The sequence below is a fragment of the Haemaphysalis longicornis genome, unplaced genomic scaffold (genome assembly GCF_048455015.1).
Source record: "Haemaphysalis longicornis isolate Haplotype H1 unplaced genomic scaffold, Haemaphysalis longicornis Haplotype H1 scaffold_2, whole genome shotgun sequence".
Taxonomy (NCBI): Eukaryota; Metazoa; Arthropoda; class Arachnida; order Ixodida; family Ixodidae; genus Haemaphysalis; species Haemaphysalis longicornis.
In genome coordinates this window covers 49755429-49767857 of record NW_027526295.1, presented here as the reverse complement: position 1 = coordinate 49767857, position 12429 = coordinate 49755429, and the positions used below count along the sequence as shown (strand labels likewise).

General features: G+C 48.8%; 1 protein-coding gene across 1 annotated transcript in view; it reads right to left on the bottom strand.

Moving 5' to 3' along the window:
- Positions 1-296: 296 nt before the first annotated feature.
- Positions 297-12429, bottom strand: part of LOC144167952 (uncharacterized) — a 31317-nt gene continuing 19184 nt past the window's right edge. Inside the window, exons 5-8 of the mRNA XM_077697068.1 lie at positions 12084-12189; positions 9212-9373; positions 2968-3093; positions 297-326 (exon numbers count right to left, since the gene is read on the bottom strand). Coding sequence (XP_077553194.1) covers positions 297-326; positions 2968-3093; positions 9212-9373; positions 12084-12189 — 424 coding nt within the window. The remainder of the gene's footprint in view (positions 327-2967; positions 3094-9211; positions 9374-12083; positions 12190-12429) is intronic.

Below are 12429 nucleotides of genomic sequence, written 5' to 3'. Positions count from 1 at the left end.
TGAACTGCTATTCAAACCGATTGTTCAAAGTCAAAAGCGGGCCTAGCTCCCCGTTATGGCGATTCGAAAGACTGTCACAAGCGCTTCTGCACCGACGACCAGTGCGTCCTGGGAACATTCCTCCAAACGGCCCCAAGGCTCCCCTTAGTGGTCATGGGAGGTTATGGCTGGGTGGGGTATTAAGAGAATGCCCACACGTGGTGCTGCACTGTATAAGTAGCGCCTCATTGTGGGAAGAGGGAAGATGGGAAGGGTGATGAGTGGGTGTGATGAAGAAGGGCTCCATTTTAAGTGATTCAGTTTGAAGAAGGCGCCTTGGCCGTTCTCTGAGGGGGAAGGGGTGGGTGAGCCGGAATAGGGTCTTCTGAACGAGACGGTAGTGTTAAGTGACCTCCCTATAAGTGGTGAGGGTGTCGCAGTATATAAATCCCCCCGACGGCAAGAGCTCTCGTCAGGTGCACCGGAGACGAGTGCCTCTGCTGCTGCTTAGAGAGCCCTCTGCGCGCCATCTATCCCCGTGCTCGACGGTAAGCAAAAAAGCTCAGTTGGTTGCATGGGGGGTCGATATTTCCCGATACTGTTGTAAGCAACCCGCTAGCAAAAGTTTCGGCGGCCGTTTAGGAATGGGATAGCAGCGGAAGGGTGTTCTGTGAGAGTCAGGGCTATGGCCACTACTTCCGCAACATGAGGTGTTCTGAAAATTGTGAGCGACGTCAGAGGAATGGTACATATTTATAGCTTTGCCTGCTGAAGTAAATGGGGACGCGGGACGCGCGCTTTTGAACTTTCGCTGGAACGCGGGACTTGCCCTTAGGACTTGCCCTGCTGAATAAAAGCGAAGTAATTGACACGCCTGTGAACGATGAGACGACAAGGTCGCCCTGTTCCGACTTGAACAAAGTGAAAGTCTCGTATTGAGCATTTCTTGATGTCATTTGATTTTATTGAGTGCTTTGGTTGGCACACCCACCAGCGACGCTGGACATCCAGTAGTCTAAGAGAACATGGTGGCTCCTGAGCATTGTAGGGACGCAGCCCATACGAGCACCCGCGTAGGGTGATTACAGTGCAGTGCGCGCGTCGAACAGCGATAGTGGCGTCAGTGCGTCATGTGCCCGTGCACGCGTGTGTGATGAACAGTGAGCCGGAACAAATACGTGTAGTTCGCATAAAACCCAGAACATGCGCACAACCAATGGAGTTGCTTAAAAGCGGCGCTCACAAGAGAAGTGGGGGGAGTGCGCAACGGGGTTCACGCGAGAGCAGCTGCGGCCGCTGGCTGCGGACGGGATGGACGGGCGGCGAGCCACAACCATGACACCCGGACAGCGAGGAGCAACCCGCGTCCGCGGCGGACGCTTTTCACTCGTCGTCGGCACAAGTGACTGAAGCCGTCGTCGTGAGCGTAGTGCATTAGGCCGTAACTTCCTTGACAAGCAGTGCTTCAACTGCCGCAATGTTTTCTTTGCGCGCTTTACGCCCGCACTTGCTGTACTGTCGTAATAGCGCCTCCCAAGTTGCTTTATTTGTTGTTTCCGCATTTGTTTTCGCGGAATAAACCGGTGATTTGTTCTCATGGGGATTGGCGTTACTTCGTCGGGTGCGTTCGGGCTCGCGAACCCTTTACGTTTGAGGGTCCTTCAGCATTTTCCTCCCAGACGAGCTAACCTTTTTAATTCCACACGTGAGGCCATTCACACGTACCTCACGCCTCGAGCTGGAGCGGGGAGAGGCCACCGCTTTAGTGTGGCGGCTGGCATTGCGATGCCGAAAACTGTCTCTCGAAATTTTATACGTTGCACAGAGAAGCCACAAAGTGTGGGATATTTGCAACGAACAGGCGATCGCTCTGTTGTGGCATCGCGCCCCTCATTTAGGACTAGAGTAATCATAGGGCCTGCAGCTCATTATCGCTTGGGAGCAGCACTGTTGCTGTACCGTACGCTAGGGTATCTCCTGGGTGGGCGGACGAGGTTGTACCTGAGAATTAGACGTCGGTGAGCAGGTCAGCTTTGTCTCTGCATCATCGTCGGAAATTTTAATCGCGCGAGAATTAACAATGCTCCACTCATCGTCACATGTTCTGCATGCTCTGGTAGCCACGCGTAACGTGCAGGCAGTGGATTCGTGCGCCGCGGCGACTAATTAATCGGTGGGTGACAATAAACGACAGCTGCCAGGTCGAACCTTAATTTATTGAGGTGTGCCATCAGGGCACCTCTCACTTAACTTGAAGCTATAAGGACTTTTCTGTTTCAGTATTTTCTTTCATTGCATACGTTTTTTGTTATGCAATGTAATGTAAAATGTTGTGTAAAGCGTTTAATTCCCATCGTATCAGTCAGGTCAACAAATTGTCAATGCGGCCCCATCTCCAGGCACATCGCCCAGCTGAGCCGAGTGCCAAGCTGGGACGGAGGCCCGTCCACCCGCCCACCCGTCTGTCTGTCTGTCTGTCTGTCTGTCTGTCCGCCGCGGAATAACCGAGGTGGAAGGGCCAGAGGCGTGATAGTGGAGGGCGTGTTTTGTTGCAGACGTGGGTGAGCACCGCCAGCTTTCGACAAAATTTGCAGTGGCGCAAGTAGATACGATACCGATTTTTATTAGACACATCTGCTATTGCGGAAAATGGCTACATGTGCATGCAAAATGCGTTATGACCTGCCATGGTCAGTGCTAGGGATAATGATCGTAATCCTTTTAATTAGCGGGGAATATGACGCCTGATGAGCTTCTCTCAGATTTTAGAAAAAAAGATTGAATGCGCGTGTTTTTGATCATGTCATGAATGCCCCCTCAACGTATCTTCGCATCTGATGATATTGCATTAAAAAAAAAGTAACCCGAGTTTATGTTACCCTTACGTTTTGGCCCTTATTGTCGTGTCCCTGTGGCCGAAAATATTTAGTGTTTTCCTGTAGGCTTAGATATTAGCACCATGGAACCATGACGAATGGTGCAGCTCACATTCAGGTGTTGGAGTGCTGGCAAGAGGGCAGCCGAGATAGTGGCGAAGCCGGTGGACATAAGGCAGTGAAGCTCGGACCGAGTCATGCGCTCCAGGTACGGAACCACCAGAAATGGAGCTTCGCACTGTAAAGTGAACAGTAGAAATGATAGGTCACAAAAGCGTAACTCGCCGGGATTTGCAATGAAGCACGTTTCACACGCATTCGAAAGTTATAGCACCTGCACGAAGCAGCAGTTGTCAATAATTAACGCGTGGTGGACTAGCAGATAATCCTAAGGTAACTGGGAAGGCATCCCAACGTAACGTATCCTCAAAAGACCTGCAGAGTTACAGGCTACAGTTAAGGCCAGCACATGACAAAACTGTCTTGATTCGCACGCCACAGCAGATACGTACGTGTTTTATGTCTTTTTGCTTTTGGTGCAGTTTTTTATAAAAAAAGGTATTCACAGTTATTGACAACCGCAGATAAATTGAACCTGAACGTTGCGGTGCTAAATGTGGTGCCCGTCACACAAGAACGCTAAAATTCTCGGAATTTTTAAGGACACTTCAAAGCAGAAAAAGTGTTAGGTTACCTTACGTTCGCGAGGGTTACATTACCTTAGTTACCTTATTGTAATCTGAACGTGGTAACGTTTAACACGAGAACTTTATCTAGCAAGGCGAGTCTAGAGGTGTTCTCCGAGCAATTATAGGGCATTAAATAGTATGTCGTAGGGCTTAGTGAGGTTAGGAAGACGGGTGAAGCCTTAGTGCTGAAAAAATGGACATCCCCTATGTTACCATTGCCTCGTGGACAGAAGAGAACTGAGAGTTGGATTTCTAGTCAATAAAAGCATAGTTGGCTACATAGACGAATGCTGAGAATTAACGAACGGGTAGCCGGTCTTGCAATTAGGCTTAATAAAAAGTACAAACTCAAGGTGGCGCAGGACTACGCGCCTACTTCTAGCGACGACGACTAGCAAGTAGAACGCTTCTATTATGACGTGGAATCGGCAATGGCTAAAGTAAAAACACAGTGTACTGTAGTTATCGGAGACTTCGCTGCGAAAGTAGGCAAGAAACAGGCTGTAGACAAGGCAGTGAGGAACTGTGATCTCGGTTGCAGAAATAACAGAGGGGACCCACCAGTAGAGTTCGCCAAACGGAATAATCTACACATCATGAATACCTTCTGCAAACGGGTGAGCCGGAAGTGGATGTGGAGAAGCCTGAATGAAGACCATAAAAATGAAATTCGCTTTATACTGTGCGATAACCCTGGCATTGTGAATGACGTGGAAATGCCCGGAAGGGTCAGGTGTATTGACCAACATACGGTAATATGTCGATGTAGGCTAGATTTGAGGAGGAAGCGTAGCAAACTAGTACGAAAGAAGCCGATCAAAGAGTTAACAGTAAGACGTAAAGTAGAATTCAGAATCGCGCTACAGAACCGATATCGAGCTCTTACCGAGGAAGCAGAGTTTACGACACCGGAAGCCAGCGACAATCTAACACGCATGATTACAAGTGTTACGTAGCAGTCTGGGGCACGATGGCTAGGCAGGATGCTGGTAAACTTTCCAGGAGGCGGAAGATTTAATTGGGAAACAGGAAAGCATGACAATCACCACAGTAGTTGACAGGATAGGACCAGCGACGGTTTCGAAGTTAATAAAGGTAAGACAGCTGAGATACGGAAGTATATTATGGAGAGAATCGAGCATGCTGTAAAGAACGGAGGTAGGATGAAATCAGTAAAGAGGCGTATAGGCATGGAGAAATATCAGATGTATGCACTTAAAGACAAGCAAGGCAATGTCATCACAAATAGGGACGAAATAGTTATAGTAGCCGAGGAGTTCTATAGAGATCTGCCCAGTAGCCGGGACATCTAGGATAATACCGAGCGAGAAAGTAGTTCAGTGTAGGTAGACAACAAGTAAGGAAGGCGTTAGAAAGAAATACGAAAGGGCAAATCACCTGTTGAAGATCAGATAACAGCAGACCTTTTGAAGGATGGCAGGTAAATTGTACTATTAAACTGGCAACCCTGTATACGCAATGCCTAATGGCCGCAAATGTATCGGAATCTTAAAAGAACGCGAACATCGCCTTACTCCATATGAAAGGTGACATGAAGAACTTGAACAAATACAGGATGATCAGCTTACTGTCAGTCGTATACAAGGTAATTAACAAGGTAATCGCTAACTTGATTTCCGCCACCTTAGATTTCCGTAAACCTAATAAACAAGCAGGGTTTCGTAAAGGCTATTTAACAAAGGACCATGTTCACAGGACCAATCAAGTCATAGAGAAGTGCGCGGCGTATACCCAACCACCATATATATAGCCTTTATATGTTATGAGAACGCATTTGACTCGGTTTAAAACCTCAGCAGTCATTCAGGCATTGCGGAACCAGCGTGCAGACGAGCATTACGTAAGAATACTAGAGGATATTTACAATGGGTCCACAGCTAACAATGTTCTCTATAAAGAGCAGCAAAATACCTATAAAGAAGGGCGTCGGACAAGCACATAACCTTTCCAATGTTATTCACAGCATGTTTACAAGAATTATTCAGAACATTGGATTGGGAACTGGTGGGCGTAAGGGTTAATGAAGAATGCCCCAGTAACCTCAGATTTCCTGATGACGTTGCTTTGCTAAGTAACTCGGGGGACTAATTGCGAAGTATGCTTGTCACACTGGAGAAGCAGAGTAGGACCGTGGGCGTGAAAATAATATGCAGAAAACTCAAGTAATGATCAATAGCATCGGGAAAGCACAGCAGTTTGAGATAGGGGGCGAGGCAGTTGAAGTGGTAAGCGAATATATCTACTTAGGCCAAGTTATGACCCGGGATCTCAACCATGAGCAAACGTAATTAGAAGAATAACAATGTGGTTGAGTGCAATCAGCAGGCATTATCAAATAATGAATGCCAGCCTACCGTTGTTCCTGAAGACGAAAGTGTAGGACAGCTGCATCTTACCGGTACTCACCTAAAGGGCAGAAACACATTGGCTGGCTAAGAGAGTTCAACTTAAATTGAGGACGACTCAGGAAGCAATGGGAAGGAAGATGATGAGTTTAGCATAACGGGACAAGAAGAGAGCGGAGTGGGTCATGAACAAACGCGTGTTCAGGACATATTAGCAAAAATTAAGAAGAAATAGTCTTGGGCAGGGCATGTAATGCGAAGCTAAGATAACCGTTAGTCATTAAGGGCAACAGAGTGGATCCCTAAAGAAGGCAAGCCTGGCAGGGGGCGGCAGAAAGTTAGATGGGCAGGCGAGAACAAGTTTGCGAGGATAGATTGGTCGCAGTTAGCACAGGACCGGGATAATTGGAGATTAATGGTAAAGGTATTTGCACGTCAGTGGGCGTAGATAGGCTGATGATGATGATGCTCATGCAGCTGAATGAATTGTTCTATTATTTCACGGCTACATAACCAAAAACTGGAAAGGAGTGGCAGCTACGTTTCAGGCTGTTGCAGGGCCCCTGGAGTGCCGCCCCATTGGCACGTAGCTCGGAGAATGCGAGGCTACGAAAATATTTTTATACCCGTACATCAACTGTCGACCATACGTGTTGGGGTGGGTGGTTTTGAAATGCAGATGGTCGTGTTCTTTTTTGTTGGGCTGCAGCTTCTTGGAAGAAGTAATAGGTGTAATAAGTGAGCTCAGCGATTTGATTGCAAAACCGCCTGTTTTAAGGAGTACAGAATCAATTTGTTTGCCGTGGGACTTAGACGCAGAACATGGAAGAGAAAAAATATTCATCAAAAGGATCCATCCCCCTGCACCGGTATTGTACAGGTGCACTGTCATAGCCCGAGTGGTTGCAGTTGCCTCGTCGCACACGAGGGGAACTGACGAAAAGGGGAACTGAAGCGCCTTGAAGACTTTAGAAATACGCTTATACTACAGTTAGAACTTGATCTAACAAAGTCACCAGGAACCGCGAAGTATTTCGTTAAATCGAGAACATCGTAAAATCGGGACTGTCATGTTTCAAGCAGTTGATTCCATTCATTCAGTGTCCAAAGGGACAGATTGTGAGATGGAGAAGGGACTCCAGACCTGCACCAAGTGTCTAAAGGGAGTCGCATCCCAGCTGCTACTACGACATCGTAGTTGGGGTAGCCAAGGCGCTCGCCTGCCGATTGTTTAGCACTGCATTAAAGTTCGCCGTGAAAATAGGCCAGCCGGGGGTTGGTGCGAAGCCGTCGAACCCCAGCAGACGCGCGAAACAAAGTGCTTTGTGTTGTACCGCTTCCCCCCTGAGCGGAACATTCTTGGCTCTCATATCTCTGAATCACATGAACAGGGCTTCCTGCAACTTCTCGTGGGGGGGGGGGGGGGGGGGGCGAGGTAGAGGGGTCATAATGCTACTTTTCCTCGATGCAATTCGAGGCGAACTGGCAAGGATGATGACGCCCTTTCCTTTCAGCATTGTGGTAAGCCAGCTGGTCGGGACAACGTGGTCTGCGACCAAGGCACTGCTGAGTTTATATTGTAGAGCTACGTAAAAACAAAACTAGGTGCGTCGTTTTTTTCTGACGTGGCCGCAATAATCTTCATGTCGTTCTAAGGAAATACATTCAACATTTGGCTTGTCTTAAATGTGGCTGTTTATCCAAATACTTGGTTAAATCGGCAATGGGGCTGAATCTTTCGTTAGGTCGAGTTCATAAAAGCATTGAGCCATATAAGCACCTGCGGGGGAATCCAACGTTTTTCGTTAGATCAAGAAATTCGTAAGATCGGTCTTAGTTAGATCGAGTTTGACTGTAGTTACCTATTGATTTCTCATTCAACTTCAAAGCTCCCGCTTGGCTGGTGTGTTTAAGGGGTTTACCTCCTGAGCAACCGTCGCAGGAAATTCTTGTAAAACAGTAAACATGGTTGAAGCGATGCCCTCGGAAGAGAAAAGAGACTTCCTTGTAAGAGGTGCTTCATTAAATGTAACGGTGTTTACTCGTGTGAAACTGCAGTAGCCATTTTGAAAAACGTAGAATAAATCGATGGCGTTGTACCGAAGGTTTACGGTATTTTATTTTCCAGGAGATGCCTAAGGACGTGTGTACAACATGCTGATAGCCAGGCGATGATCCATACGGCCTGCCACATAATTCGGCAGTGACGAAAAATTGGCTCTAATCCACGCTGTGAAAGTGATCGGAAAGCAAAGCTATGAGCGACCCCAGCAACATTTATACATGCGACGTAACTTGAATTCACACACGTGGCTCTAGAAAGAGTAAAACCAGAGGAGATTCTGGCAGCCATTACGTGGCAATGGCGGGGGCGCCGTCCCGAACGCAGCAGCGTTGGGGCTGCGCTCGAGTGGCGGACGCAGCCGCTGTAGCCCGGCCGTGCTTCGGAAGAAGTAAAACAGAGAGGAGCGTGTTTTGCAAAGTGAGACAGCGGAACCAAGCCATCCTGATGAGCTAGCTTGGGGCTACACCAGCGCGCGGCACAAGCGCAGACGCCAAAACAAACCGGCATGTGAGCTGAGTGACTCCCATTTATACAAATTTAAACTAAATAGTTCCGCAAGTTTGAGAATTGCGAAAAAGCAGACGGAACGTTTAAATTCGCTATTTAGCAGCACCAGTTGCTCCCTTCGTCTTTTGTAATACCTGTTAAAACACAACCGAATTGGTATTCAGCAATTTAGAACAGGCAGCCTCATTCGTGACAAGCAGTGCCCAAAAGGTTGCGTTGCTCTAGTGGCCAGATGTCTGTAGGTGGTCTCTACATTTTGTTTTCCCGCCCAGCTAACCAATCCTTAACGTACGTTTGCCGTACCACCACTTAATTCCGTCGGGTATGGGTTAACGTGGATGGGCTGGCGAACAAGTTAAGCTGTGCGAAGTAAGCGCGCAATGGACGCGAAGCTGCGCCAAATCAGGCCCAACACCGTCGCTAAAGCATACGACAAAGCCGACTGAAGGGTCCCGCCGACACGCCAGCCGGGGTGATCACGGAGAACGCTTGGCAATAGCGCCCTATCGCCGCACCACCTACACTGAGCTCCGTGTGTGAAGAGCGCCCTCCGCCTCCGCAGCCGCGTTGGCAGTTTCTTGTCCCACACACCACGAAAGAACCGTTGGCTGGTGTAGGTAGAAAACTTTGCTTTAAAAAGCCCACGTGACCGCAGGGAATCGCGAATGCATTCTTTGTGGTGACCGTAGCTGGAATCCCCGCCGTAACGTTCGTATAGAGGGGACTCACCATTCCGAAGAAGACGTTCGCTAGGGCGACGATGGCCTCGCAGCTGGTGATGCCAAAGACGTGGTGCGCCGTCCATCCCGTGTTGGCGATGATGAACGGGGTGAGGCCGCAGCAGAACAGCAGGATGGCCACGGTGCCCACGAACAACACTCCCGGAAGCACCTGCACTCGTAAAAGACATAGGTCTCGTTTTCAAACGAACACGGATAACAAGTTTTGGTGCAATTTCCGCCCACATAATCATTTCATTTTTTGTGTGTGAATCTAGTTTCATTTTGACGAACGGTAAGATGCTGTCGAATGTGGGGTTCCTAGAGGCACGCCAGTCTCTGTTTGACTTCCGTATTCTACACAGCCAAAGAAAAGCTAAAGAGCATGGGGATATCCAACTCGTTCGATGAATTCAGAGAAGCTCTCATCATTTCGCACAAAGAAGGATTCCAAAAATTGCCTCCATCTCCCCGCGAGGTAACCCTGGTGTGATGCGGCGCATCTGGGGGTTCAATTGGCGTTTCCATTGGGTTGATTCTCTACATCGCGTGAAACGTATTGTGAACGCGTAGGATGCCTTCCATCACATACGGATGAGGAGAGTCGCGCATGCTCGGACATGCGCACCGGAGCAGCTGTTAACGCAGCGTTAACGCAGCGAAGCGCGCCACAACCAAGCGCGCCAGCTGTCGTTATGCTAATGAGCCGGAGTGAGAGGGTTGCACACAGCTGTGGGAGAGGCGAACAGAGGAAGGCTGCGGACGGACGGCGCCGCCGACGACGCAGGAGGGACATGCCTCAGAGCAAGAGATGCGCCGCATCTAAAAACGAACACAGGCCCGGCTATTCGGTCCAGAGTGGGCTCCGGAGGAGCCCACTCTGGACCGAATACGCTGGATTAACGACAACTACTTAAGAACAGACGTAAGAAATAACTGAGGGTGCTTTCCAATGGTGAAATCATGGTCCCATTTTACACAAGCAGCAGCGGCAAGCAGGGTTCCTTCATAAGAAAACAGCTAACAAACGACACCAACGTCGTATGCAAGGGCTCTGCCTTCTACGACACAAAAAACGCTCTTGTCGTAGACCCAGGGGGAGGAATTAAAGACCGTCTTTCTCTAAATACTTGTACAGGAGGAGGCTGAAACCGGCGCTCTCCTCCTTGCCGTAAGGTATGAGGAGCGCCAAAAAGAAAGCCTTCAAATTGTGACCGATGCGAAGAAGGCAATAGGGGGCCTTATTGACGGCCGAGTGCCCAAGCGAGTCAAAATACTGGAGCGGACAAGAGCCAGCTGCCCTCACCGCAATATCTGTACTCCGGACGCAAATATGCGAAATGAAAAGACGGAGCGGAGAGAGATGTGAGAGAAATTAGAAACCGCACAGCACACAGCCCCGAATCCTTTCAAACCCTTCCCAACAACTTGGGAGAAATGCTCATTATCGAAAGAGAATCTCGAGCTTCTCTGCACAGGCCTGACAAGCGTCTGATGGCCACAGATGCTCAGGTACTGCTAAGTATACAAACCAACAGCTTTCCTAGCAAAACAACGCTACCCCAAATGTTTACAGAAAAATGCGACAATGTAATAGGTGCGGAAACCCTCGAACCTGCTCCAATGAACCTCCAGGTGCCCCATCATATAGCCCTCAGCACCCAACTCAACAGACACCCTCGAGCTATGGGAGGCAGCTCTGACCACTTCCACCTCGCGGGTTCAGGCGTAGTTGGTTCTTCAAGCCTGGATAGGAGCAGAAGAGACCGGGATCCTGACGGAGGGAGCAGCTCGAAGCCAAACCTCAACCACTCGTTCTCCTCCCCCCCCCCCCAAAAAAAAAAATTTCAATGTTTGGTTTTGGCTCCACAATGTTGAAATGTATGAACATTGCAACCGCACATAGGTTTTTACAAATGGCTGTTGGTATATAAACGCTTCGTTCAACATCTTAACTTAAGCTGGGCGGCTGAATCAAGAGACAGACAGACAGACAGACAGACAGACAGACAGACAGACAGACAGACAGACAGACAGACAGACAGACAGACAGACAGACAGACAGACCAAACTTTATTTGTTAAAGTAGCACATGAAAGACTGCCGTCTTTAACAAATGTTTTTGTCTCTCTCTCTCTTTTTCTTGAACGGCAGAGGCGTGGGTGCATCGAGGCAGTCCAGGCGATCGGAGCTACCCGCGCCTCTTTACGGCCGCCGCAGGCCGCGCGGCGTTCAATGCAGGCGGTAACCACGGATTAAATTTAGGAATCGTAACCACCCGTTGCGGCGAGTGCGGGCGAGCGACCACACGAAAAAAAACAACGCGGAATGCGAAGCCCCGTAACTGCGTCGGCGAAGGAGAGGGTAGCGGAACCTGACGGACAAAATAGCGGCAACGATTCATTTCGGTGCGTCGCAGTGACATTACGTACGCAGCGCCCACGCAGTTTCTCCTTTGGCGTACAGATACGGCGAGTTCGAACTAGTTAAACTAGGACAAACGCTTACGACGTTACCTGGCCACACCAGGAAGCGTCGTTCCCCTCCTTTCTTGCTCTCTCGCCGTGGTCAGAGCCCTTGTGTGAGCAGCAATTTAGCACGAACTCGTTCGCAATCACTATCTCCAAAGGCACAGGGGTGCTAAGGTTTCTCGTAATGTTTGCCCGTTTACGGCTTTTGTTAGATCAGACAAAGTGCCTCAGCGGGCTCTTTGTGGCCCAAATTGCAATAATAAGAACTTTCTTAAAAATACAAAAATAAATCTTTTTTCAACAATTCAGGAGCATAAATTAGGTTTTTCAAGTTCGACAAAAGCGGCTCAAATGTGAACGATTTCTCGGGCTGGTTTTGCTGATAAGAAGACATCCCGTGGGCACACTTACAATGTAGGCGACGCCGACCGGAGCAGCTTCATCCAGGCCAACGATCTCCCCAGTGCTCAGGTAGCCCAGCGTGGATAAAGCCCCGTCTTGGGAAAAGCTCATCAACCTGCAAGCAAACAAGTCTTTGTCACTGTCACTTATTCACCAAGAGCATTTTTGGAAGAGGCTACACTACGCGAAATAGGATATCTGGAATAGCCGAGAGAATCTGAAAGCGGGGTCAGCTTCCACAACTAAGGCGTATAAAAAGAGGACGAATAAGTTAGTTACAAATAAGAAGTAGCAGCACTTCTGCGGACAGGTGACCTCCTGCGTTCCTTCTCTTCGCCCGACCAGTTTTGTCATT